The sequence below is a fragment of the Eptatretus burgeri genome, chromosome 9, assembly GCF_056783735.1.
Source record: "Eptatretus burgeri isolate ZD-2024b chromosome 9, Ebu_testis_v1, whole genome shotgun sequence".
NCBI lineage: Eukaryota > Metazoa > Chordata > Myxini > Myxiniformes > Myxinidae > Eptatretus > Eptatretus burgeri.
This window is the reverse complement of record NC_140969.1, coordinates 104,894,389-104,921,623: the sequence shown is the minus strand read 5'-3', so window position 1 is coordinate 104,921,623 and position 27,235 is coordinate 104,894,389. Positions and strand designations below refer to the sequence as shown.

General features: G+C 45.1%; 1 protein-coding gene across 7 annotated transcripts in view; it reads right to left on the bottom strand.

Annotated features, from left to right (window-relative positions):
- Positions 1-1,081: 1,081 nt before the first annotated feature.
- The window catches only part of LOC147020827 (tripartite motif-containing protein 16-like), a 63,522-nt gene continuing 37,368 nt past the window's right edge, over positions 1,082-27,235 (bottom strand). For 6 of the 7 annotated variants that reach the window (XM_085896475.1, XM_085896476.1, XM_085896473.1 and 3 more), the window contains 6 exons: positions 25,344-25,577; positions 24,162-24,184; positions 12,412-12,650; positions 6,395-6,531; positions 3,716-3,911; positions 1,082-3,620 (listed from right to left, as the gene is read on the bottom strand). In XM_085896475.1, the coding sequence (XP_085752601.1) occupies positions 3,160-3,620; positions 3,716-3,911; positions 6,395-6,531; positions 12,412-12,650; positions 24,162-24,184; positions 25,344-25,577 (1,290 nt within the window). In that variant the 3' untranslated portion in view covers positions 1,082-3,159. Of the gene's footprint in view, positions 3,621-3,708; positions 3,912-6,394; positions 6,532-12,411; positions 12,651-24,161; positions 24,185-25,343; positions 25,578-27,235 lie in introns of all 7 variants that reach the window. The other variant, XM_085896477.1, reaches the window with a different exon arrangement.

The following is a 27,235-nucleotide window of genomic DNA, read 5'->3' as shown; positions in this document are numbered from 1 at the left end:
TTCCGTTCTCGAGTTATCGTGCCTTCAAACAAACAAACAAACAAACTAACAAACAAACAAACAGAAACGGAAGTCATCAATATACTTACGAAATCTTTAGATTTCGTAAGTAACAAACTGACAGCCAAACGGACAGACAGACAAGCAGACAGATAGAATAACAAGCCGGTAGGCGACATGGGTGGTCGCTACATAATTGCATTCTAGTCATAGTTTTTAACGGATCGGGCTGAAAATTTTTGACAAAGACATTGATTATAGTGCGCATAAAAGCGCAGAAGCCGATTTTTGATTTTCGAAAAAATAATTTTTTAGGATATTTCAAAAATTTCAAAGTCCCGTTGCTAGGCAACGGTGGTGTCCATAGCAACGGTGCTCAAAAGCATAGAACTAGATCCTAGTATGAACCTACCTGTCAAGTTTCATCAAAATCGGTTGACTCCTCTGGCCTCCAGAGCTGTCCATTACATACATACAGACATACAAACAAACAAACATACATACATACATACAGACAGATGGAAAAAGTGAAAATAAGGGTACTCAAGCGACCACCCAACAAGCCGGTAGGCAACATGGGTGGTCGCGACATAATTGCATACTAGTTATAGTTTTTGACGGATCGGGCTGAAAATTTTTGACAGAGGTTGATTATAGTGTGCATAAAAGCACGGAAGCGGGTTTTTGATTTTTCGATATTTTTTTTTTGTATTTTTCAAAAAATTCAAAGTCCCGTTGCTAGGCAACGGTGGTGTCCATAGCAACGGTGCTCAAATCATGGAACTAGATCCTGGTATGAACCTACCCGTCAAGTTTCATCAAAACCGGTTGACTCCTCTGGCCTCCAGAGCTGTCCATTACATACAGACATACAAACATACAGACAGACGGAAAAAGTGAAAATAAGGGTACTCTAGCGACCACCCAATAACAAAATCGACCGACCAATATATTTGAAAAATCTTTGATTTTGCAAGTACTAAACAGACCCAAATGCAATACCCTCTTCATTTGCAATGGTAATCAGATATAGTAAGTTTGTTTGGCTAAAACTGTGTGTGTGTGTGTGTGTGTGTGTGTGTGTGTGTGTGTGTGTGTGTGTGTGTGTGTGTGTGTGTGTGTGTGTGTGTGTGTGTGTGTGTGTGTGTGTGTGTGTGTGTGTGTGTGTGTGTGTGTGTGTGTGTGTGTGTGTGTGTGTGTGAAGCCAATTATAGTTCTTTTTCACATAACAATCATATTTAAGGAGCATTAGCACATTGCCCGTCGGGTGATTACATCACCACCCTACAGCGACACACACACACACACACACACACACACACACACACACACACACACACACACACACACACACACACACACACACACACACACACACACACACACACACACACACACACACACACAATTACATTTTTTACTGTCAGTAAACTTACACTGCAATTCTGACAACTCCACAAAAGAGCCTCAGCCTCCCCCTCCAAACTCTGTCCCATCTTTGCTCTCCCAACTCCAAGTCCTCACGCATCCCCCTCCCAACCCAAAGGCTTCAAATCCTTCCCCACGCTCAAGTCTTCAACCCACCCCCTACACCACCAAAAATCCTCAACCACTTCTCCCAAAGGTTCAACTTCCCCCTTCCAAAGCTGTCCCATCTTTACTCTCACCCTGCTCCTGATCATGAAAGCAAACAAACGTTTCCACGTCAAACAGAGGAATATTTAACACTTTCTGCCCCCCCCCCCATCATGTCACTGACTTCACAGAAACCTATCACAGTTACCTGTTGAACTCACAATTTTAAGAGAAAATATTTGGAAATAATAGCAAGGACCTGCATAACCTTCACACTCCATGGTAAAAGCGTTGCTTGAGAGAAATGCTTGTAAAGGGTCCTAAGAGGGGTCCCAAAGGGTGCCTAAATTGGTGGCCGTAGTATAGAAATCGTGGGTGGAGTCAGGTGAACTGTCCAGCCAAGAGATGGACCTTGCACGCACGCACGCACGGCTCCTTTTATGGTATAGAAATGTGCATGAGAACCTTTAGTGCTTTTTAAATACAGTATATGAAAATGCACAAACCACTGCATACACAAAATATCTACTTTGACCCTACAAAGGGGTCAAAGTACAAACTACAAACCAATACCACCATCATATTTCACAGCTACCACACGTGTACCACACCGATCCATTGAAGTAGCTTCATTCCAAAACTGCTTCACGAGAGCAGCTCTATGCATCGTCAACTCTCAGTTGTACCTTCTGCTCTTTCATTTGACTGTTAGTAAATGAGAAATAAAATTAAGTGGGCAGATATTTATTATATACTCACTCATGGGGGTGAGCATCGGAGGGGGGGAATAAAATTAACTAAAAAAAGGAAAATAAGTGGGAAGGATATTAGGGAATGAAAACGAGGGTATAAGAGTGTGGAAAGAGGTTGGAAGGGGATTAGAGTAAGAGGAGTGGAGGGAAGTATGAGGCATACTGGTTGGAGGGGGGCCTAAGGAGTTGGGATGTTGGAGGTCTTCACTCCTGACAGAGCATCAGGGTGCTCACAAAAGATCTTAAACATTTGCATGGCTATATAGGAACCAATCCTGGACAAGACTGCACTTCATTACTGGAGGAAGAAACTTTCACCCTGAACAACCGTGAGCATTAAAACCACACCAATGAGGGCAACGAAACAAGGCCTTACCAATACACCACCCACCTGCTCAAAATGTCTCGGACATCAATAATTCTGCCATTTTTGTATTCATAACAAATATTTTACCTTTGATTCATGAAAACTCTTTAAACCCTAAAATTGTGTTCAACGTGAAAACAAAAGAATATTTTCAGGCATAAAAACAGCTCTTCTAATTAACCATTGTGTCGAACTACACATTTCAGGTGTAATTTGACACAATGATTAATTTCTTTGGCCTCTGAAATTGTGTTTCGAGAAAATTCGAGTACAGTGCAACCACAGCACGAATAAAATACAAGTCTGCATGCATAACAGGTTTTAACCGACGCGTACAATTCATATCAATTTAAAGTATCTAACGGATGCATGTACAAAGTCACTCATAATGATGTAAGGCCTTGATTTTAGATCTTCATTGGGAAAGGGAAGGTGAGCTATGAATGCCGCACAAGGATCAGTTTATCAAACACCCTCGGCGTCTGCCTGCTCACCTGTGCTCCCAAGTCCTGGCTCTGGGAGCCGCACAATCATTAAGCGAGTGGTTGAGTAATAGCACGACATTCGAACAGCCGGTGCAAGTGGCAAAAAATCTGACAAAGTCTGACCCACAAATCGCCCTGCAGCTTTGGAATTTTCTTTCTTGTGCTTGCTGGTACTGCTATCAACTTCTAATCCTGTAGATGAGATGTCGATACCCTGTGGACTATCCAACGAACTTCGACGACTAATGGCTGGATGTCTATCTGCCAATTTCTGGAGTTTTATATCCGCCTGAGGAATATGGCCAGGCTTAAGTGGTCGGAAGGAGTACAGCGGCACGTGGATTCGTGCATCCCAGAAGGTCAGCTCAGGTTCATCAAGATCAAGCCAGATGCCAAGGCGCTCCAGAGGCCCAGAGAGAGAAGAAATAGAGACGGACACACCTAGGTTGTGAAACAAAGTTTGCAAGTCACTTTTAAGAAAATGGTACAGTGCCATAAACACAGTACGTTATCAGCAGTACTCATGTACCTATTACCATTGTGCCAAACGCTGAGTTGTTCCCGAGAACGCCTTAAGCACCAGGAACCTGCGTTCCGGCCTAGTGCCACTTGAGGTGAAAGACCATGACGGGCAAGGCCTATCCCGGTAACCCCAATCCTCCAGTACTGGGATCCAGTTAGCCAAACTTCCCAGTAGTGCCGTCCAGTTTGGTACTCTTCTTTGCACAGCACCTGAGAACGATCATCACCAGGTGGATTAGTAATCAGGTGGACGTAAGGAATCTGAAAGCTCTATCAAAAGACTGTAAAATGAGCTGTCTGCACCGTCTTTGAGCTGTCTTTGTAACAAAAAAAAAACATCTGTAAAATGAGCTCTCTTTGGAATAGTCCTAATTGTACTTTGTAACCGCTGGAAGCACATGATTAAAATGAGTGATTCACAACATGCATGCCTTCGTCTTGAAGACAAGCGTATGCAACAAGCAGAATCAGCCAGAAAACATTGCAAAGGGCCACTCAGCCCATCACACTCATTGTACATTCACACAAGTTCACTGATTCAGATAGGATCCGAAAAAGAGAGATGTTAAACCAAGTAAAAGTTTTGTCGCGATCTCCGGCGAAATCATTGGGATCTCCTGTGATGAAGCTGAGTGTCTAGGTCTGTTACTCTCATTTCACAGACAGGTTGGTGGCCTCTCTGTATTCTACCATCTCCATTTTGGTCTTGTGCCCTCTACACTCTCTTGGCTTTGTCTCTCCCAATTCTGTGCAGGGTGCACACGGTCTGCCAGCAACCTTTTTGTTAAACTCCCAAAATCCAGGGTCGCTGCTCACTTCCACTCATTTGTTTGTTCTCTTATCTCTCACCTGTGGAACCAACTTCCCCAATCTGTTCGGTCCCATTTTACCCTCCAGGTCTTCAAGACAGCTGTTAACATTACTGACACACATACTCATGATCTCTTCTACCCCTAAATTTCCCCCTTCCCAAGAAATCTTTTTCCAGCTTATTGTGACCCCCCCCCCCCCATTCCCTTCACCTCTTTTCGTTTGTTAGTTGTCGTTTGCTTTGATCCTTTTCTGTTTCATCCCCTCTTCCGCCTTCCTCTTCTTTCTGTGTTTCATTCTCATCTTTTGTGCAGCTCATTCACCCCATGTATCCTTCTCTCCCCCTCCTCTCTCACGTGTACTCTGCTGTTGGTGTTTGTTTGTTTTTTTTCTCCATTTTGTTCAAGCTCTTCCATGAGCTTCGATCATGTTTTCAAAATAATACCGAGAAAGAGCAATCAGAGATTGCAGACCCTCGCCAGGACTTGTTTTGTGTGGTGTTTGTGTACTGGTGTGTTACGTAATGAGACAAAATTAGAACTGCCACGTTATAGCTGCTGGCACTGATGACCGGGTACCAAGATGTCCAGCTTTGATCGGACACATGACCCTGACCCATGACGTTTATTATATTATTCAATTGAATTCAGAATGGGATTAACATAAATTCAATTCAAATCAAATGGAAGACCAAATAGGTACATTCCTGCATTGGAGTCATCAGAAGGAACCAAACGAGCAAAAAGCAAAGATGAAGTCATCAGGAGGAACCTGGGTAGGGTTTCAGCTGCTATTCCTCTACCGTCAAACCCATCCAGGCATGACTAAGTGAGCCTAATTAAAAAAAAAAATTAAAAACAGTCCAGATTAAAATAAAAAAAAACAATTATGGCTACCAGACCATGCGTCCGATCAGGTTGAAATTTAAGAATTACATTCACCATCACTACGAAATCATAATTTTGAAGTTTCATAATCCATCGATGAAGCGTTTCAAGATAAATGGTTTGTTTAAGATTTTCGTATGCAATTATGACGTCAAAACGAAGGCACCTTACGACATCACACACACACACACACACACACAAAAAAAAATCAAATCAAACTTTTTTCCCATGTGGAGGAGTATGACATGTGCCAAGTTTCAATTTTTTCCATGGTGTGGTTTCAGAGCTACAGACGTCCAAAGTTTTTCCTTTTTTCCAACATGGCTGCCATACCACGTGACCATCCATCCATTGGGAACATACACTGTGCAGAGCGTTGGTGCTGCCTAAGCAGTCTCCTGGGCTATTGGGCACAATCCTGGACGGGTCGTCACTCCGACACAGGATACCAGCAAGCTGGCACTCATTTTGCCGAGTTAACCGCACCTGGTATTAATTCAACAGCTGAGCGGGATTTGAATTCAGGACCCGAGGATCTAAAGCCCGCCACCCTAACCATTAAGCTAACAGGCATAGTGTAATAAAAATAATATTATTATTATTATTATTATTTTCACACGGATTGCATGAAAATAAAAACCTGTCCAAAATGTTTGTGATGACCTAACATTAATTTTATTCTCATTACTAACTGTGTATTCCAGTGTGGATAAACTCACAAGAGTGAATTTTTTCAACTTTTATGCCATGGAATTGTTTAGAATTTTCTTAATGGAAGTGATGTGAATCTTTGCAATAGACATGAACGTTTCACACTGAATGGTGGAGGTTTGTAGTGTCGACTTGTTCACCCCAACCTTTGTGGTGTAGAGATATCTTGTTAGTTTTTTCTTTGCCCTGTCAATTATAATCCGTTCAATTATTGCAAGAACAGTGATCCCGGATGAATGCACGAAAGAGGAATTGACTGCTGGAGGAAAAAAAAAAATCATCAACCTGTTCCCAATGGTCGAATCGTTGTGGAGATTCAGGGTAAGGATGTCTCCGCTTGGTGCACGTGACTTCACGCATGTCATCCGACAGCTGGAGCTGGGGGTGAGCGGTGTCCTTGTTGAAGACCGGAGAGCATGCATCTGTATGACCGGAAAATCTCACTGGCACATGTTCAACATACCACATACAGCACGTATGATTCTTTAAATTATTTAACTTCAAGAATTGTGTCTCATTAGGTGAACAGTTAATTTGTGCATTCTATGATGTACACTGATGAGTATTCATTGGTGGTACATTCAGGTACAGACCCATGGAATCACAGCCAAACAAACGTTAAAGTCATCCATGCAACAGGACATAACCGGGAGGTTTTGGTGTTTACAGTGTGTGCATCGGTATGTTCATGGCGTCATGGTACTTTATGTTCCTCATTCATCATGGCATGCGCCCACAGCTATGTTCATGACAGAAATCCCTTTTGGTGATGAAATGTTTTTAAAAATATTTTGTATGCAGCCTGTGGCTGCTGGTTACATCATTGCTGGGAGTGATGCAACCAGCAGCCGTGCCGCTGATGCAGTGCCATGTTTCCATTAAGCTGGCACTCATTTTGCAAACCTCAGATGGATTACAGGCTGAGTCAACCGAGTCAACAAGACAGGAGCTCAAACTCAGGACCCTAAGATTTTAAGCCAGCCACCAACACCGTTAAACCAACAGCAGGCTTAATATAAAAGAACCACTGCACCTGTAGTTTATCTGAGCCCTGTCCTCATGTTGTAACCCAAATTTGGTAACACAAATTTGAACCCAAAAATTAGTACCCAGCAAATGGGACATTTAAGCGGGCACACGGGACACCTAAACCGGCACAATGGACACTAAAGCCGGCACACTGGATACCTAAGCCGGCACACCGGACACCTAAGCCGGCACACTGGACACCAAAGCTGGCACACGGGACACCTAAGCCGGCACACCGGACAACGAAGCCGACACATGGGACACCTAAGCCGGCACAATGACTGGTGGGTCTGGAGAAGAAGATTTTTATTAAGGAATTTATGCGATTTTCCCCAAAATTGACCAAGGCCGCCATTTTGATACATTCCGGTCACGTGATCGGCAAGGCCTCTGCAATTTAACATCAAGACCATGTCCTCATTTTGGAACCCAAATTTGGTAGCATTCTGACTGGTGGGTCTGGAGAAGAAGATTTTTGAAGGAATTTACCGAGTCCACCATTTTGACTTACTTAAAGTCACGTGAATGGAACGAACTTTGCAACCCCCAGAACCATTCAGGAGCGGAACTTTGCTGCTGAATTTCAGCCGGATCGGCTAAGCGGTTTGGCCGGAGAAGGCGAAATAGGAGACGGACGGACGGACGGTGCACGATGACAATGCCTAATCTGGAATTCTAATTCCAGACAAGCTAAAAATAGGGGCAATACACCTGGGTGCTCACCTGGTAGAATAATGATACTGAGGAGGAATTCAGTGATGGACAGAATCTGGAAAATGTACCAATGAACCAATGTTATGGTAATGTAGTCCACGTGGATTTGTGATCTGACCAATAACATTCAATGACTCCACATTCAGTATACTGACTTATGGAGAACACCAGATCGAGTTTGGTGTTGTGTTAAGTCGTGAAATGATGCACATTTTTTTTTTTTGTATACCTTGGTCGAGGCTCGTATGAGAGCTAACACACAACTCACAGCAAGGAGGCATGAGACAAGAGGGGTGGGAGTGGAAGGGACAAAACAGTGGGGAACAGACACATTAGGTGAACTGTGGAAGGGAGAGGGATGGGGATGGGACGGGGAACATAGCGAAGAGAAGATGGACATTTCAGGGACTTTCAGGAAGGAAAGCAGGAGAAATGAAGGAAGTGGGCTTGGGTGGATTATCGGGGGTAGAAAAGATCGAGGATTTGGATGGGGGAAGATAAGAGGTGGTGGTGAACAGCTGTTTTGAAAGCCTGCAGGGAAGAATGGGAAAGAATAGAGCGAGGAAGTTTATTCCAAAGGCGGGAAAAAAGAGGAATGAAAGAGTGAAGATGAGCAGTGATTCGTGATTTTGGTAGTTTTACCAGAAGGGGGTTGTTGGCGGACCTTGAGCGCCCTGTGGAAATGTGGTGGGGACAAATCGCAGAGAGAGCAGGGGGGGCAAGGCTGGAGAGGAGTCGGTAGAAGACAGAAAGACCACCGACCAACCTGCGGTGATTGAGTGAGAGGCCCAAAGACTCAGCTTCAATGCGGGAGATGCCGATGATCTTAAATGCCCTGGTTTCGACAGCGTGAAGCCGAGAAAGGTGGGAGGCAGGAGCACCAGCCCAGAGGGGAGAGCAGTACTCCATCAGGCTACGGACAAAAGCTTTGTAAGTGGTCAGGAGCTCAAGAGGGCCGAGGAAGGACTTTGCACGACGGAGGATTCCCAGTCGGCGACTGGCTTTTGAGGCGAGGTTGGAAATGTGACTTTCCCAGGAAAGGTCATGGCAGATAGTGAGACCTAGAAGCTTGAAAGAAAAGACTTCTTCCAGAGGATTGTTGAGAAAGTGGATGGGGGGGTTTTCTAAACGGTCCTTTCGAAGAGACATAGTGAGAGTGTGAGATTTGTCTGGATTGAAAGACATGTTCCACGTGTTGGACCAGTTTGTGATTTTATCCAGATCTGCAGTGAGCGAAGAAGCTGCTGCTTGCCGGTCTGAGGGATGACAGATGGTACGGCAGAGGGTGGAGTCGTCGGCAAAGAGAAATAGAGGATTTTCCAGAGAGTCCGAGAGGTCATTGATGAAAACCAGAAAAAGAACAGGGCCCAGAACGCTACCTTGAGGAACTCCAGCCTGCACAGGAAGAGGGGATGAAAGAACTCCATTTAGGGCCACACGTTGACTGTGACAGGAGAGGAAGTCTGCGAGCCATGAGTGGAGATGGCCTTGGATACCATGGGAAGAGAGTTTGGTGAGTAGTGCAGGGTGCCAGACTGTGTCAAAAGCACGTGATATGTCCAGGGTTGAAGGTTGCCGTGGTGCGAGCAAGGAAAGGAAGAGTTTGAGTATTTTAGAGTTTTTGTGATGTGTCTCTCTTGTGACCGAATTTTCACTCTTGCACTTCCTTGGAGTTTTCTTAGGATGCATGCAGAGTTTCAGGCTGCTGGGTTTCATAATTTTGGAGTTATGGAAGAGAGACACACACACACACACACACACACACACACACACACACACACACACACACACACACACACACACACACACACACACACACACACACACACACACACACACACATGCTGCCTTTTATTAGTATAGATGCTGGAAAAGACCATCTTTCAAATGCATTTCTTATAAAGAATTACCCGGGGTGTGTACTGTTAGTAAGTAGCTTGCTATCGCTTGATAAGTGCCTTCTTTGAGTCAAAGCACTTAGGCAAGCACTCCAATGGAATGGAGTGCTCGGTACTGCTTAACAACATGGCAGTCTCCATGTAAACAATGCTGTCGTGGTAGTCGAACAACCGCTGTCAGGGTTTTCGTTTTCAGTATTACTCAATCCTCTTGCGACAACTTCCCCAAACAAATTTATTGTGTTCGCAGCTGACACAAGGGACACCTCAGCTGGCGCACGGGACTCCGAACCCAGCACATGGGACACTTAAGCTGGCACACTGGACTCCTAAGCCGGCACACGGGACACCTAAACTGGCACAATGGCTCCACATTCAGTATGCTGAAGCCGGCACACTGGATACCTAAACTGGACAACTAAGCCGGCACACTGGATACTGAAGCCGGCACACTGGACACTTAAGCCGGCACACGGGACACTTAAGCCGGCACACGGGACACTTAAGCCGGCACACTAGACACTTAAGCCGGCACACTGGACACTAAAGCCGGCACACTGGACACTTAAGCCGGCACACTGGACACTAAAGCCGGCACACTGGACACTTAAGCCGGCACACGGGACACTTAAGCCGGCACACTAGACACTTAAGCTGTAATGATTGCGGTGGTAGAAACTCAATGGAAAGAACTATTGCTAAGGCTGAGGTTTTGAATGATTTTTTTTTCTTTGAATTACAGGTTGTTTTTTCCCACAACCATTGTGGTGCCATTGGAATTACTAGTACGGGTCCGTAGGTGCGGGCCCGTCGGTGCGTGCCAGTATGTGCAGCCCTCTCTCGCACCTCTCTCTCGCCCCTCTCTCTCCCCCCTCTCTTGCCCCCCTCTCTCCCCCTCCTCTCTCGCCCCTCTCTCTCGCCCCCTCTCTCGCCCGCTCTCTTGCCCCTCTCCTCCTAGTCTCGCCCTTCCTCTCTCCCCTCCTCTCTCGCCCCCACTCTCATCCCCCCATCTCCCGTCCCCCTCTCTCTCCCCCTCTCTTGCCCCCTCTCTCCCCCTAGTCTCGCCCTTCCTCTCTCCCCCTCCTCTCTCGCTCCTCTCTCTCGCCCCCTCTCTCGCCCGCTCTCTTGCCCCTCTCCTCCTAGTCTCGCCCTTCCTCTCTCCCCCTCCTCTCTCGCCCCTCTCTCTCGCCCCCACTCTCATCCCCCTCTCCCGCCCCCTCTCTCTCCCCCTCTCTCTCCCCTCTCTTGCCCCCTCTCTCCCCCTAGTCTCGCCCTTCCTCTCTCGCCCCCTCTCTTTCCCCCCTCTCTTGCCCCCTCTCTCCCCCTAGTCTTGCCCTTCCTCTCTCGCCCCTCTCTCTCGCCCCCTCTCTTTCCCCCCTCTCTTGCCCCCTCTCTCCCCCTAGTCTCGCCCTTCCTCTCTCCCCCTCTCTTGCATTGTGACGCCCCCTCTCTCTCACCCCCCTCTCGCCCCCTCTCTTTCCCCCCTCTCTCCCCCTCCTCTCTCGCCCCTCTCTCTGTAAATGTATTTACAAATGTCTACCAAGCACAACAATTAATTCAAACCTTTGGAAAAAAACAGCTTTCAAACCCTCGGGAAACAGTTGTTTCCCTTGAGAAAATTCAAACCTTTGGATTAATTAATAATTTGAACAATTAATTCGAACCTTGGGAAAAAACAGCTTTCAAACCTTGGGAAACACTTGGGAAACAGCTGAACGGATAAAGAACGATATCAAACCTTGAAAAGGCATATACTCAGGTCCCCAGTGTCGATTGTGATGTCATACCAAACGAAGAAGAAGAATTGTGACGTCAATCGGGCAAAAAATAAATAAATAAATAAATAAATATTAATTGTGACATCATTTGTGATGTCATAGCACCGTGTCCTGTCATTGGTCGACAGATAAATGGCCGTAACTTGGGAACCGCTCGTCCGATTGATATCAAACCTTGAAAAGGCACATCCGCGGGGCCCCGGCAATATTCCTGGCAAGTTACAATCAGATCGGACCATCAATCGTGCAAAAAAAAAAAAAAGTAAATAAATAAACATTAATTGTGACGTCATTCGTGATGTCATAGCACCGTGTCTTGTCATTGGTTGACAGATAAATGGCCGTAACTTGGGAACCGCTTATCCAATTAATATCAAACCTTGAAAAGGCACATCCTCAGGTCCTCAGCAATATATCTGGCAAGTTTCAATCAGATCGGACCGTCAATCGTGCAAAAAAAAAAAAAATTAAAAAATAAATAAATAAATAAATAAACATTAATTGTGACGTCTTTCCTGATGTCATAGCACCGTGTCTTGTCATTGGTCGACAGATAAATGGCCGTAACTTGGGAACCGCTTGTCCGATTAATATCAAACCTCGAAAAGGCACATTCGTGGGTCCCCGGCAATATTCCTGGCAAGTTTCAATCAGATCGGACCAGCGGTCGTCGAGAAACGGCGGTCGCAGACAAACAGACGGACAGACAGACAGACAGACAGACAGACACACATAGAGATTGCTGGAATTATAGATAGATGAGACAGTTGTTAATATTTGCTTCACATTTGAAGTGAAAAATGAAGAAAAGCAAATTATTATTCTTAATATGAATATTAGTATAAAATGCCTTTTGCAGTTTCCACATTTTCACCCCACTCACAATCCATCAGAGGAGGACTGGAATCACGTGAGCATGGAGGTGTAAGACTTGAAAAAATTGCCACTCGCAACTCCCCAAAACGCTCAAGCTCACGGGCTCGAGTTTCATCAAGTCGAGGAGGTACCAGGCTTCGTCCTGTGTCTTGGCTTGTTGTACTTCCTCCTCGATCCCCCATTTCCTTTGTTTTCATCGCTCGGTCTTTTTTTTCCTCCGAAATTTCCCAGAGAACAGGATTTAGACTGACAGACAACATAACACAGTTGTAATCATAATATATTATAAAATTCCAAATATTCGTCGGTCTGATTGGTTGGTCTGGTCTGTTATTCTGGCTTTTGTATGTTCGTCAATCGTCTACAGGTCAAATTTTCACTCCGATCTTCACAAAACTTAACCACCTGGGAGAGGTAGTGACAAGCTGGAAGCCTATTGTTTTTGATGTCATTAGGTCAAAAGTCGAGGTCACATATTGTCATTTTTCATCTGTGACTTTTGTCACATCAATGTGACTTTTGTCACATTTTGTTGTGTTACAGCCTGAAGTTAAAACGGATTAAATTTAAATTTTTTGTCACTGATCCACACAAAATACCAAATAATGTCAAAGTAGAATTTTATTTTATCGAAAGTTTTTCAAATTAATAAAAAAATAAAAAGCTGAAATGTCTTGGAATCAATAACGATTCAACTCCTTTCCTATGACACTCCAAATTGAGCGCAAGTGCATCCAATTTCCTTTGATCATCCATGAGATGTCTCTACAACTTGATTGGAGTCGACCTGTCACCAATTCAATTGGTTGGACATGATTTAGAAAGAAACACACCTTTCCGTATAAGGTTTCACAGTTGACAGTGCATGTCAGAGCAGAAACTCCACCATGAAGTTCAAGGAACTGTCCGTAGAACTCCGAGATATAATTGTGAGGAGGCGCAGATCTGGGGAAAGATATATATATATATATACATATATATATATATATATATATAAATATATATATATATATATATATATATATATATATATATATATATATATATATATATATATATATATATATATATTATAGATATAGAATGTTGAAAGTTCCCAATAGTTCCGTTCTGGGATAATGGTGAATTCCACCATTAGCAAATAGAAAGAATATGGAACTACCCAGACTCTTCCTGCAGTTGGCTGTCCGACCAAACTGAGAAACTGGGCAAGAAGGACTTTGGTCAGGGAGGTGAACAAGAACCTCATGACCACTCTGACAGAACTACAGAGTTCCTTGGATGAGATGGAAGAACCTACCAGAAGGACAACAGTCTCTGCAGCAATTCACAAATTGAAGCTTTATGGGAGAGTGGCCAGACGGAATCCACTCCTGAGAAAAATGCACGTGAAAGACTCTGAGAGCATGAGGCAAAAGATTCTGTGGTCTGATGAGACAAAAATTGAACTCTTTGGCCTGAATGTAAAGCACTACATCTGGCAGAAACCAAGCACAGCTCATCACCCATCGACCACCATCCCCACATTAAAGCATGGTGGTGGCAGCATCATGCTATGGGGATGTTTTTCAGGGGCAGGGCCTTGGAGACTTGTAAGGACAGAGGGAACAATGAATGGAGCCAAATACAGGCAAATCCTTGAGGAGAACATGCTTCAGAGTGCAAAAGACCTCAGACTGCAGCAAAAATTTGCTTTCCAACAGAACAATGACCCCAAGCATTCCGTCAAAGCAACACTGGAATGGCTTTAAAACAAAAATGTGAAAGTCCTTTGAGTGGCCCAGCCAAAGCCCAGACTTGAATCCCATTTAGAATCTGTGAAAGAATTGAAGATTGCTGTTCACCGACACTCCCCATCCAACTAGACAAAGCTTGAACAAATCTGCAAGGGTAGAATGGGAGAAAATCCCCAAATCCAGATGTGCAAAGATGATACAGACATACCCAAGAAGACTCGAAGCTGTAATCGCTACAAAGTATTGACTCAGGGGGTTGAATACTTATCGATGCAAAACATTTCAGTTTTTCATTTTTAATTAATGTGTAAAAATTTCAAAAAACATGTTTTCACTTGCTCATTATGGGGTATTTTGTGTGGATCGGTGACAATTTTTTTCAATTTACTCCATTTTAAATTCAGGCTGTATCACAACAAAATGTGACAAAAACTCAAGGGGTGTGAATACTTTCTGAAGGCTCTGGGATCTACAATGTATGTGATTATTATTACTGAAAAAGTTTTTTAGGCATCGTTATATATATATATATATATATATATATATATATATATATATATATATATATATATATATATACATATAGATATATATACACATATACATATACATATACATATACATATACATATATATATATATATATATATATATACACATATACATATACATATATATATATATATATAATCTAAAGCTCTTTCTAACCACTGACTCACTCACTCACTCACTCACTGACTCACTGACTGATATTAAAGATCGGTACCTTCCAGGTGATGTAGAAACCCGAAATTTTGTGGGCCAATGGACATCGAAGTCGGCACACCGGAAAAATTCACAGAATCGTCAGACAACATCCACAAATGAAAATATAAATAAATGTGAAAAAATGAAAAAAATGCAGGTGAGTGGCCCGAGACAATGGGGGAAGCACGGTAATTTTGTGTGCTGACGGAAATTGAAGCCGACACACCAGGAAAAATCACAGAACTGTCAGAAAGCATCCGTAAATGAAAATATAAATAAATGAATGATTCAAATGCAGGTGAGTGGCCCGAGACAATGGGGGAAGCACACACCGCAAGTATGTGTGTATATATATATATATATATATATATATATATATATATATATATATATATATATATATATATATATATATATATATATATATATATATTGTTATGAATCTACGCCCGCCCGGCGTGCGAACGACCGCCTTAGCCAATGGCAGCCGCACGCCCACCGGACGAGCAATTCAGTCGTGACTTCCTGGAACAACGCCGAGAACCAGTCACGGGTGTGCCTTCAACGCACACCACGGCCCAGTCCGTATTCTACCCGCGCGCGACAGGGTCAATCGCCGAATATCGATATACCTAAGTATTCGCGCGGGTAACCTACCGAGGGACCGTACCGCGGCGAAGGCCTGTTTGGACACGAACCGCTAAAACGGTTCGTTCCATTCTGGGATAACCGAGCGGGTATTATCGCCAGACCTCGCCGGACCCGATTCTATTATATCGGTATTCAAAAACCAACTAGTATTCCGAAAAACAATATGGCACTTCAATGGGGGGAAAAAGACACGACGAACGGGTTAACATTCACACAAGCACATTTATTTACTACACACGTATACAGCGATGCAGGTATACAGGCAAGGAATTCAAAAACACACATGCAGTAGCTTTACGAAGACTGCGGGATGGGACAAAGACACGAGCAAGGCGAAAACACTACAACCAACTATTGTTTTACCATGTACATTTACTTAACAACAGTTCTACTTGAAAGTCTCGGAGCCACAACATTCACTCAAAAGAAAAGCAAAGAAAAGACCCCCTCACAGACAAGGGAGTCAGACTGGGCCCGTGGGCCTTTATAAAGTGGGGCTTTGGTGACCGAAAGGGCCGCACGAGACCGTTGCAGGTTACCTGCACCCTCGTGGTGCCTTGCTGGGGCGAGTCGCGACGTCCCATCCCCACGGCAGCGAGCTCAGCACGGTTGCGCCCAGGCCTTGCCAAGCGGCAGGCGAGCTCTCTCCGGCTCTCCCCACACGCACGCGCAGGTTTGCGCGACAGAGCAGCGCTGCGCTTCCAGCCCGCGTCTCCTTTTTACGACACCCGGACCTCCACCGACCAACTGCTCCAAGCTCCTGACTCGGACACGAGCCCAGATCTTCACGTAGCTCCGGCAGAAGCAGCACAGCTCCTTCCGCGGCGTCCAGCGGCAGCAACAACATCAGCAATGACAGAGAGAGTTCTTTCCACCAGCACAAGCAGCAGCAGCAGCTCTCCCTCGCGATTCTCCTCAGCACGAGCAGCAGCAACAACAACAGCAAGTCCAGAGAGATAGCGCGAACGCTCCGTGCGCCCTTTTTATTCCCCACGCTCCGCCCCCCCCCCCCCCCGCTCTCGCCCCGCCCTCCTTCCAGAACATGCGGGAAACTTCCAGAAGGAAGCTGCAAATTTCCATGGCTGTAACACTATATATATATATATATATATATATATATATATATATATATATATATATATATATATATATATATATATGTATATATATATATATATATATATAAACGTATATATATATATATATATATATATATATATATATATATATATATATATATATATATATATATATATATATATATATATATATATATATATATATATATATATATATATATATATATATATATATATATATATGTATATATATATATATATATATATATATATATATATATATATATATATATATATATATATATATATATATATATATATATATATATATATATATATATATATATATATAAAAACGTGTATATATATATATATATATATATATATATATATATATATATATATATATATATATATATATATATATATATATATATATATATATATATATATTGTGACGTCCACGGGACTTGAACAGTCCCGCCAACGGAGAATGAGCCGAAACGATGGAGGCGGTTTATTTATTTGTAACCCAAACATGGCGGTTCTAATCGCTCTACCGCAAACGGGACGAGGAAGGTGGCACGAGTCACTTTTCACTGAGTTGATGATGTTTATTTGTTTTTATTATCACCAGAAATAACAAGACTCGGCAAGAAGAGGGATCCGGGGCGATTCGACGGGATGGTGTGGGATCGGGCGTGGGGAAAAACACAGACAATTCCAATGAATATACAGTTCTCAATCCCTCTAAGGCGCCAAGCACACACACACACACACACACACACACACACACACACACACACACACACACACACACACACACACACACACACACACACACACACACACACACACACAAAACGTAGCTATTTCTGGTGGTCAGGCTGGACCGTGGTGTGGACGCAACTGTCCCTGGGTCGGCGTCAGACGAGCCGGCCTTGCTCTCGTCAGGGGGGGGCAGGAGAAACCGTGGTGCTGTCGACCTCCTGGTCTTGGCCCAAGTCCGCCTGCAACCGCCAGGGAACCAGCTCCGGCGCCAAGCCGCGAGCAGGAGAGGGAGGCAGGTCCGCCCGCCGCCCGACCCCGCACTCCGAGTCAGCAGAACCCCAGAGCCAACCGAGGCGAGGCGCGAGGCTCGGCAAGGCTCCCAGACACGATCAAGAACACGATCGACTCAGCACAACAACCAGGACGCCCTCTGCCGCCACAGCTTCCACACCAAAAAAAAACACGATCTTTTGGTTGTAATCTTCTTCCTCTTCCTATTTGACCCCGAACAGAACCTTTTTATCCTTCTGTCCTCGTCACTTCAATCGAGCCGTTTATTGGCCCACCGCCATCGCCTTCCGCCAATCGTGATCACGGGGCGGAGCCATCCGCTGCACTGTCCTGTGATGTCACGGCCAGTCTCCAGAGAATACCAAAAAGGGGTTTACGCAGACACACTTACCCTATCCCGTGTCCCTATCTAATTACGTGACAATTATCATCTCCCCCTTGAAGAAATGAACATTTACTAGACAACTTATCACCACTGAATTGCTACTTATTACATCGAGATCCTGGTAAACTCGAACAGCATGGCATACCTAATTAAACATCCTAATTACCCTTTGAATGCATACCCCCCCTCAAACGTAACACTGCCCCCTCCTCTGGTACCGCAGCTCCTGCAAGGTATATCACAGGCGCTACCGTACCAGCCTTAACACTTACTGACTCACACCTAATTAACCTAAGGAAATAAAGTAGGAGGGGCAATGGGCAGCGAGTCGCAACTAACTTACCTATCCTGCCTAATGTACCACCTTATGGCCTTATCCTCGCCTAAACAATCATTCGTTTTTTTTTTTTTTTAATTTTTATCACATGAGAGCACTGAGCGAAGTTGCACTCCATCTTCTGGATCATTGCTCTTGCCCAGCACTCTTCCAGTGATCTGGGGAGGGGAAACAAAAGGTTCCACAAAAACACAACACTTATACTTTACATTCCTACTCTAAGCCTTAACGACACTATTCACGGGATATTTATACTTGACCGCCTCCCCCAGTGGATGCTAATAGACCCAGCGTTACCTGGGGAGCCAATTTTCAAATTTGCTTGCCCCAAAATTATGCGGACATCATGCCCTTGCTGCACCTGTCAAGTTGTGCGGGATCGGGTGGGACTCACACATCTTCACAACACTCACACCATGGTCATCATCACATTTCTAGGTCAAGGTCCTCATTTTAATCATGCAGGCTGAATCCCGTCATGGCCGTGGGGTGGGTTACCACAAGATGATGGGGGCATCTCAGGTGCAACCATGCCCACAGGTAAGCTTCAGTCCAACCCGGACGTTTCTCCGCCCCGCTCCCTTTGATTCCCTCCCCCCTGGTAGCTATCAGCTCTAATCCCGTACAACACTCTGGAAGGGGTCTCACTGGCTCCTCTGGCCTTCCTGGGTCGCCAAGGTCCTACCCGCCTTGGTCGCCCAACCAGACCCTCTCCCAGTTGCCTCCAGACACTGTCACCATTAGCCACCAGGTGGTGAATCTCCTTGAAGGGGGTCGCAATTCCCGCTCACCGTGAGCTTCAGCAATCCCTGTGGACAAGCACATCATCCCCACCCACAAAACCCACATGACTCCCCCACCCCATCGGCCTTACATGTGACACTTGCATTTCTAACACTTCACCGACCATGACCTTCCCTGTTACCACACCATGTCCAATAAAAAAAAATCAATGTGTGCACCATACATTTCACTTCTTAACTTAAAACAACTCACACAGCACTTCTCACCCGATCCACGCACCAGCCATTGGACAGCCACTCGTGCCCGTTTTGTTACCAATTACCCACTGTCCCGATTGTCACTCTAAAACCCAGCAGAACTTACAAACACATGCCAATTTTCCCACAATTCATTTTTTTCCACCAAAGGAGGGCACTTCGCCACAATCTCAGCAGCCAAGCATGGCCGTATATGCTCAGCCCAATCTAGTCTCCCCGACCCCCGACAGTGATCTCCGGACCCGACCTATGAAAGGGCATCTCAGATAGACCTGGCGGTTCAGCAGGAGGATTCACCCTCTCTGAGTCTAAAGGTCTATTGGAGGGTCCCTCCATCGCCGGGTACCGGCAATATTGTTGCATGTGTCCTCTTCGCCCGTACCGGAAACAACTCCCCATAAAAGGCCCCCGTGAGTATCGGTGAAATGTCTCTTCCGGTTCCGGACCCCCTCGGCCATAATCGAATTGCTCTATTGGCTGGGCTGGACCCCGCCGCTTTGGCACACTAACTACCGGATTACCCTTTATCAAACTTGACAGTTTCTGGCAAATTTCCTGAAACATTTGGGTAATGCCAATTTCTCCCAGCCCCCCTCCCTGATCCTGGATCTCCGCCTGTCGGATCGTCACCGATGGCCTCTCTGGAACCCGACCCGGCCGACTCCACGAGGCCAGCCTGGCCGCGCACTCGGCCGCTCGGTGAACAGTGGCTGGATCCTGTAACTCCACTAGCGCTCGGACCTCAGGGTCAGGAAGAGCAGCTAAAAATTTCTCGAGTGCCAGTCTGTCCCATGCCTCCACTGTAAGGTCCCGATACGCGATCCTGACTGATTGGTAAATGTCCTGTGCCAGCTCCTGCACTGTCTCACCCGGCTTTAATCTGCGGTGCTGGAGCTGGGCCCGCACCAGATCACAGTTTGCCGCGAACCCAAACCGACGGCTCAACGCCTCGCAAATGCGGGAGCTGGTCAACATCCCCTCCGCGATCACGTTTAACACATCTGCGGCTGGTCCCCGCAACGTTGCCACCAAATTCCCTGTACGTTCCCGCTCATTCCACCCGTTTAGTCGGGAAATGCACTCAAATTGCGTCAGAAAAGCTTCAACGCTCCCTGATCCGTCAAAATTTACCAGGGGGATCACTTTTACGGTGGCCCGCTTCCCAGTTTCTCCCTCGTCCGAATCCAGCCCAGGGATCAAACACCCTTGTGGCTGCGTATCCAATTTCGGAGCCCACTGTGGCCAAAGATGTTTTGTGGTGAGGGTCTCATGGGTCAATTTTGCCTCCTGTTCCAAACGTTGAATGGACCGATTCACCTCTTCCCGCAGGATCTTCTGGGCCCGCACAACCTCCTCCAAGGCTCCGTCGCGAGTTTGTAGCTGCTCCTCAACCAACCCGGACACTCTACTTACAAAAGACGGCTCTACCAGGCCTTTATCCAAGACTTCATCTTGGCTCATAATTTTATCTTGTTCGTCCAAACGAGCCTCCAATCCTTTTACCTCCTCCGCCAAATTCATCCCTTGCTTCCTCAGCTCTCCCCACTCTTCAACTTGCAGCTGCATACGAGCATCCACACAGGCACGATGACGTTCCAGGCTTTCATCCACTTTATCAACCCGAATGTTCGTTGCATCAATTTTATCTACCAATTTTTTCCGTATATTTTCCCCCTCCAATGTAATTTCTACCTTTGTTTCCTCCAATCTATCCTCGAATTTACTTTGCATTTCTCCCAATTTAACATCCACACACTCCTGCATCTCAGTTTTCATTTTCTCCATCTTTTCCCCCAATTCATCCCTCATTAAATCAATCCATGCACCCAACTGTACCCCCATTACCCCCAATTGATCTGTCATTTCTGCCCCCTGTGCCATCATTTTTGCCATTTGTGCCCCCTGTGCCGTCATGTCTGCCCTCTGTGTCACGAATTGATTTTCCATTTGTGCCGTCATTTCTGCCATTTGTGCCCCCTGTGCCGTCATTTTTGCCCCCTGTGCTGCAATTGCACTCATTAAATGTTCCAACATTGTCCAGATCGTCATCGTGCCGGTTTCCGGTGCTGCCGGCTCCGTTACGGGCGATGAAGCACGGTCCACGCTCGGAATGGGGGAGGTTCCAACCCTACCCCCCCCGTCTCTCCCCTCTTCCCCCGACTCGCTGCCAGACACGTGGCCTTCCTCCTCAAACATCTGCACATCCGCCATGGTGCAGAAGTCCCGTTTGCCGCCAATTAATTTAAATTTGAAAAATCCCGCCAAAATTTTCCCACGCTCGCGCGCTTTTCTGTAGTAATTTTAGGTTCCAATTCGTGGCGAGATTTTAATCCTGGTATATAATTTAGAGGGGTTCGAACATCCCACTCCTGACACCAATGTGACGTCCATGGGACTTGAACAGTCCCGCCAACGTAGAATGAGCCGAAACGATGGAGGCGGTTTATTTATTTGTAACCCAAACATGGCGGTTCTAATCGCTCTACTGCAAACGGGACGAGGAAGGTGGCACGAGTCACTTTTCACTGAGTTGATGATGTTTATTTGTTTTTATTATCACCAGAAATAACAAGACTCGGCAAGAAGAGGGATCCGGGGCGATTCGACGGGATGGTGTGGGATCGGGCGTGGGGAAAAACAGACAATTCCAATGAATATACAGTTCTCAATCCCTCTAAGGCGCCAAGCACACACACACACACACACACACACACACACACACACACACACACACACACACACACACACACACACACACACACACACACACACACACACACACACACACAAAACGTAGCTATTTCTGGTGGTCAGGCTGGACCGTGGTGTGGACGCAACTGTCCCTGGGTCGGCGTCGGACGAGCCGGCCTTGCTCTCGTCAGGGGGGGGGGGGCAGGAGAAACCGTGGTGCTGTCGACCTCCTGGTCTTGGCCCAACTCCGCCCACAACCGCCAGGGAACCAGCTCCGGCGCCAAGCCGCGAGCAGGAGAGGGAGGCAGGTCCGCCCGCCGTCCGACCCCGCACTCCGAGTCAGCAGAACCCCAGAGCCAACCGAGGCGAGGCGCGAGGCTCGGCAAGGCTCCCAGACACGATCAAGAACACGATCGACTCAGCACAACAACCAGGACGCTCTCTGCCGCCACAGCTTCCTCACCAAAAAAAACCACGATCTTTTGGTTGTAATCTTCTTCCTCTTCCTTTTCGACCCCGAACAGAACCTTTTTATCCTTCTGTCCTCGTCACTTCAATCGAGCCGTTTATTGGCCCACCGCCATTGCCTTCCACCAATCGTGATCACGGGGCGGAGCCATCCGCTGCACTGTCCTGTGACGTCACGGCCAGTCTCCAGAGAATACCAAAAAGGGGTTTACGCAGACACACTTACCCTATCCCGTGTCCCTATCTAATTACGTGACAATTATCATCTCCCCCCTTGAAGAAATGAACATTTACTAGACAACTTATCACCACTGAATTGATACTTATTACATCGAGATCCTGGTAAACTCGAACAGCATGGCATACCTAATTAAACATCCTAATTACCCTTTGAATGCATACCCCCCCCTCAAACGTAACAATATATATATATATATATATATATATATATTTATATATATACATTCAATGAAAGAAGCATGCTGACTAAATGACATAATGATGATGTCATGAGAATAAATTAGACTAATTCAGTTATATACCAGCATACTAGCAGGGTGTGCTTACACACATACACACACAGACATATATACACACACACACACACACACACACACACACACACACACACACACACACACACACACACACACACACACACACACACACACACACACACACACACACACACAAACATACATATATGTATATAAATATACATATACACTATCGGGGTTTGCTTACACATCGTGTTAGCATACGAACCGCGCTTCCCCATTGTCTCGGGTTGCTCACCTGCAATTGATTTTTTATTTATTTATTTTCATTTGTTCTTTTTCATTTATTTATATTTTCATCTATGGATGTTTCTAATGTAATGATTCTGTGATTTCTTTTTTCTGGTGTATTGGCTTCGATGTCCATCAGCACACACAATTTCAGCATTCTACGTCACCCAGAAAGTACTGATCTTTAATACCAGTCAGTGAGCCAGCCATCAACACCTGGTGTTGGCTCAATGGTTAGGGGTGGTAGGCTTTGGATCCTCGGGTCCTGAGTTCAAATCCTGCTCAGCTGTTGAATTAATACCAGGTGGGGTTAACTCGGCCTGTCATCCTTCCGAGGTCGGCAAAATGAGTGCCAGCATGCTGGTATCCTGTGTCGGAGTGGCAACCCATCCAGGATTTTGCTGAATAGCCAAGGAGACTGCTTAAGCAGCACCAACGCTCTGCACAGAGTATGGTCCCAATCTCCTCTCCTCTCCAGTCAGTGAATCAGTGGTTTGAAAGATATGTATGTCTTTTTTAGCCATATCTCTCAATGGTGAAGAATCACATAAAAGTTAAACAATTATCAGATCCGGATCTTTCCCAAAATCGAATCAATATTTACATGTTACACACCCACCCTGTCCACCAAGTTTCGTCTGAATCCGTCCACAACCTTTTGAGATATCCTGCTCACAGACAGGCAGATAGAAAGACAGACAGACATAGCCTAAAACAACGTTTTGAAAGTGAAAACATAACCCCTGCCACCGTCGGTGGCAGAGGTACGCAATAAGCAGATGCACACATCCTTCCTCCTTTGGAAAACTCACCTTCCATATTCCTTCTCCACTGCCTGCAGAAAAAAAATTAAAATAGTTAGCAAATGATATAACATGAAGCATTTGCAAAATTTTTATAATATAGTACGAAGCATCATCAATAAGGTGGAAGGATGGTGGCAAGCTCATTTAAAACTTAATCATCCGTCCATGTAGTTTTGTGTTCGCGATATTTCAAAAACCGTTGAACACTTCGCTTTCATATTGCAGATATCTATTCCTCATGACATTATCTCAACCTAATTCGATCACGGCTGTGATTGGCTGAATTTTGTTGCCATGGCAACCGTCCCGGTAGCTTGGCTTGTGTACGCGATATTTCAAAAACTGTTTTTTAGCAAGATTTAGATTTCATATTGCACATGTCCATTCCTCTAACCGTCCAAAAGGCGGGGGACCTAGAGCATCAGCTCCATGTTTGTTACAGTTATTGGAATGGGTTAAAAACCTTACTTTTACTAAAGGCACAACATGATCTTTTATATCTATGCTTAATTATAGATGGTACAGCTCAATTAATGTCACATACAAAGACTGGCATGGTGTGCAATGCAGCTACTTCTCCTGAATTCTAAAATAATTAAATTGCACTCCACTTGTGAACAAAGCTACAGTTAGACAGCTCAGAGCAGTAGTGCAGTATCACGTTTTCCAAAAGCATTCCTCCTGTTTTACAATGTGATACTGCTGTCAACGTTATTGAAGTTACTTTAACGATTTCATTTCTTCCAAAATACAGCACTGTCGGACCTCGACATTCGTGGGGGATAAATTCCTGAAAAAATGCCGCGAATGTCGAATGCGCAAATGTTGGGGCATTGATTCAATGGAAAAAGGGGGGATACGTTCCCAGCGGTTCGTGATTTATAAGGGAAAATCAAAAATCCTATGAAAAACCGCGAATACGCACGCAAAAACGCAAAGCACAGGGCCACAAATGTAGAAGCAGGTCAAAAAAAACCCACAAATACACCCGTTAAAAAAAAAAAAAACACGTATACACCTGCGAAAAACCGTGAAAAAAAACCGTGAATATGTGAAGCACAGGGCTGTGAATGTAAAAGCAGGTCACCTTTTATGAATCGTGAATATGCGGGGTCCACAAATAACAGAACTGCGAATGTCGGCATCTGACAGTGCTTGTGCATTTAAATTAATTTATGTTCTTCCTACCAACAAGAAAGCCAGTGGATCCTCGTGAGCCAGAAGTGCGCGGGCACGCCTCTCTCGCTTGGACAGTCGAGCCGATGCAGCTCGGGTCTGTGCCATGGCAAGGCGCGCAGCATCCACTGCACGCGAACCTTCACGCTTCGCATGGCTCAACATGGCGGTTTGTTCGGCGACAACAAATGAACGCAGTTCACTATACAGCATTTCCAGCCGATCGCAAAGCCCTGTTGTAGCTGTCTGGTGGAGGCAAAAGGGAGGTTACTATAGCCAATTGGATGAAATTGACAGGACATTCAATGAGGTATGCTAACTACCATAGGAAGCAAGGATAAGCTGATATTCTTTCATTCTGCATTAATCCTTCATTCTCTTGATGTCATCAATAATTGTTTTACCTGTCAGTCGACACAAATCGAAATTAGCCTTCACCAGCAAAACTATTTCTCATGCTACACCAGTCAAGTGCTTTGTGTTGCAGCAATTAGATTTAACAAGGCAGAAGTGTCCACTCATTAGTTTCTCTTTTTCCCACCTGTGGAACCAACTTCCACATTCTCTTCAATCTCATTCTTCCCTCCAGGTCTTCAAGACAGCTGTTCACCACTATCTCAGATCATCCCCAATCCAAAAACATGATCTTTTATACCCTCGTTTACCCTTGTTAACCATCCCCTAACCCCAACCAAATCCCTCTTCCAGAAAAATTTCCAGTTGCCCAATCTTGGAGTTTCCTTCTGTATCCATCTTGTCCACCCCATGCATCCTCTCCTGCCCCCCCCCCAATTCCTCCCCACACCCTTCGTTTGTCTAAGTTTCCCTTTATCTTGGCACTCTACTCTTCTGTTGGAGTTGACCAACCTCCCCCCCTCTCTCTACTGTTCCTTTAGCGTGCATCTCCACTGTTCCAATTGCATCCTGTTATGTCCTGATCCATTCAGCGTACTTGCTCTTCCACGATCTTTGACTATGTATACAAAAAAGTGATTATTATAATTATGGTAAACATTCATTTTGAGTTTTCATCAAAGACACTGGGGAAAAGCCATGCCACCCGACAATGGGAAGCTGCAGCACCTGCCAATATGAAGCCGCAGCATCTGCCAAGGTGAAGCCGCAGTACCAGACAACGTAAGGCTGCAGCACTGGACAATGCGAGGCCGCAGCGCCAGCCAACACAACACCACACCACCATTCACAAAACCACACTGCCAGCCATTACAAATAAGTGAAAAGAAGGCTGTTGTCTCACAGAGTTTGCATTTATTACATTTGGGATATTTAGGATAATGTGTCACTCACAGAGGATGTGGACACACATCCTTCATTACTGGGACAATGAGATGGTTTCTAAATGAACGGGCACCCTACACTCATAACACTACATGTCCAGGAGATATAACGGGACTTTTGGTGCAATCTGTAGAACCTGGAAAGAAAACAATATTTGTATATTTGGGATTAATAATATGGTCTGGAGTGACTGGGCGAGACGATCTTGCTCTCACCGTGAGAAAAACAAAAGTAAAAAGAAGTAGAAAGAAGCTTTCCTTCCTCTCTCCATAATTAAATAATTATCCATGATGAACATATTGATTTTCCCAGAGGTGATGGTTGATGAGAATGCGTTATGGAGAGAGGATGTAGTTGCGGATAAAGGGAAGATGTATCTTGTATGCTACAGTACGTTCTTGGGGATCTTCACGTTTCCATCTTGTGTTTAATAAATAATGGATGAGATGCCGGTTTGCTCAAGGACCCACATATTTATTATCCCTTCTCGCATAAGTCTGTGGCCTAAAAAAAAACAATAAAAAACGAAACGTTTTTATTATTTTTTTTGCAACAATTATTTTTACATTGTGTTTTTAGATCCTCGTGGAGGATCTCGAAGTCTG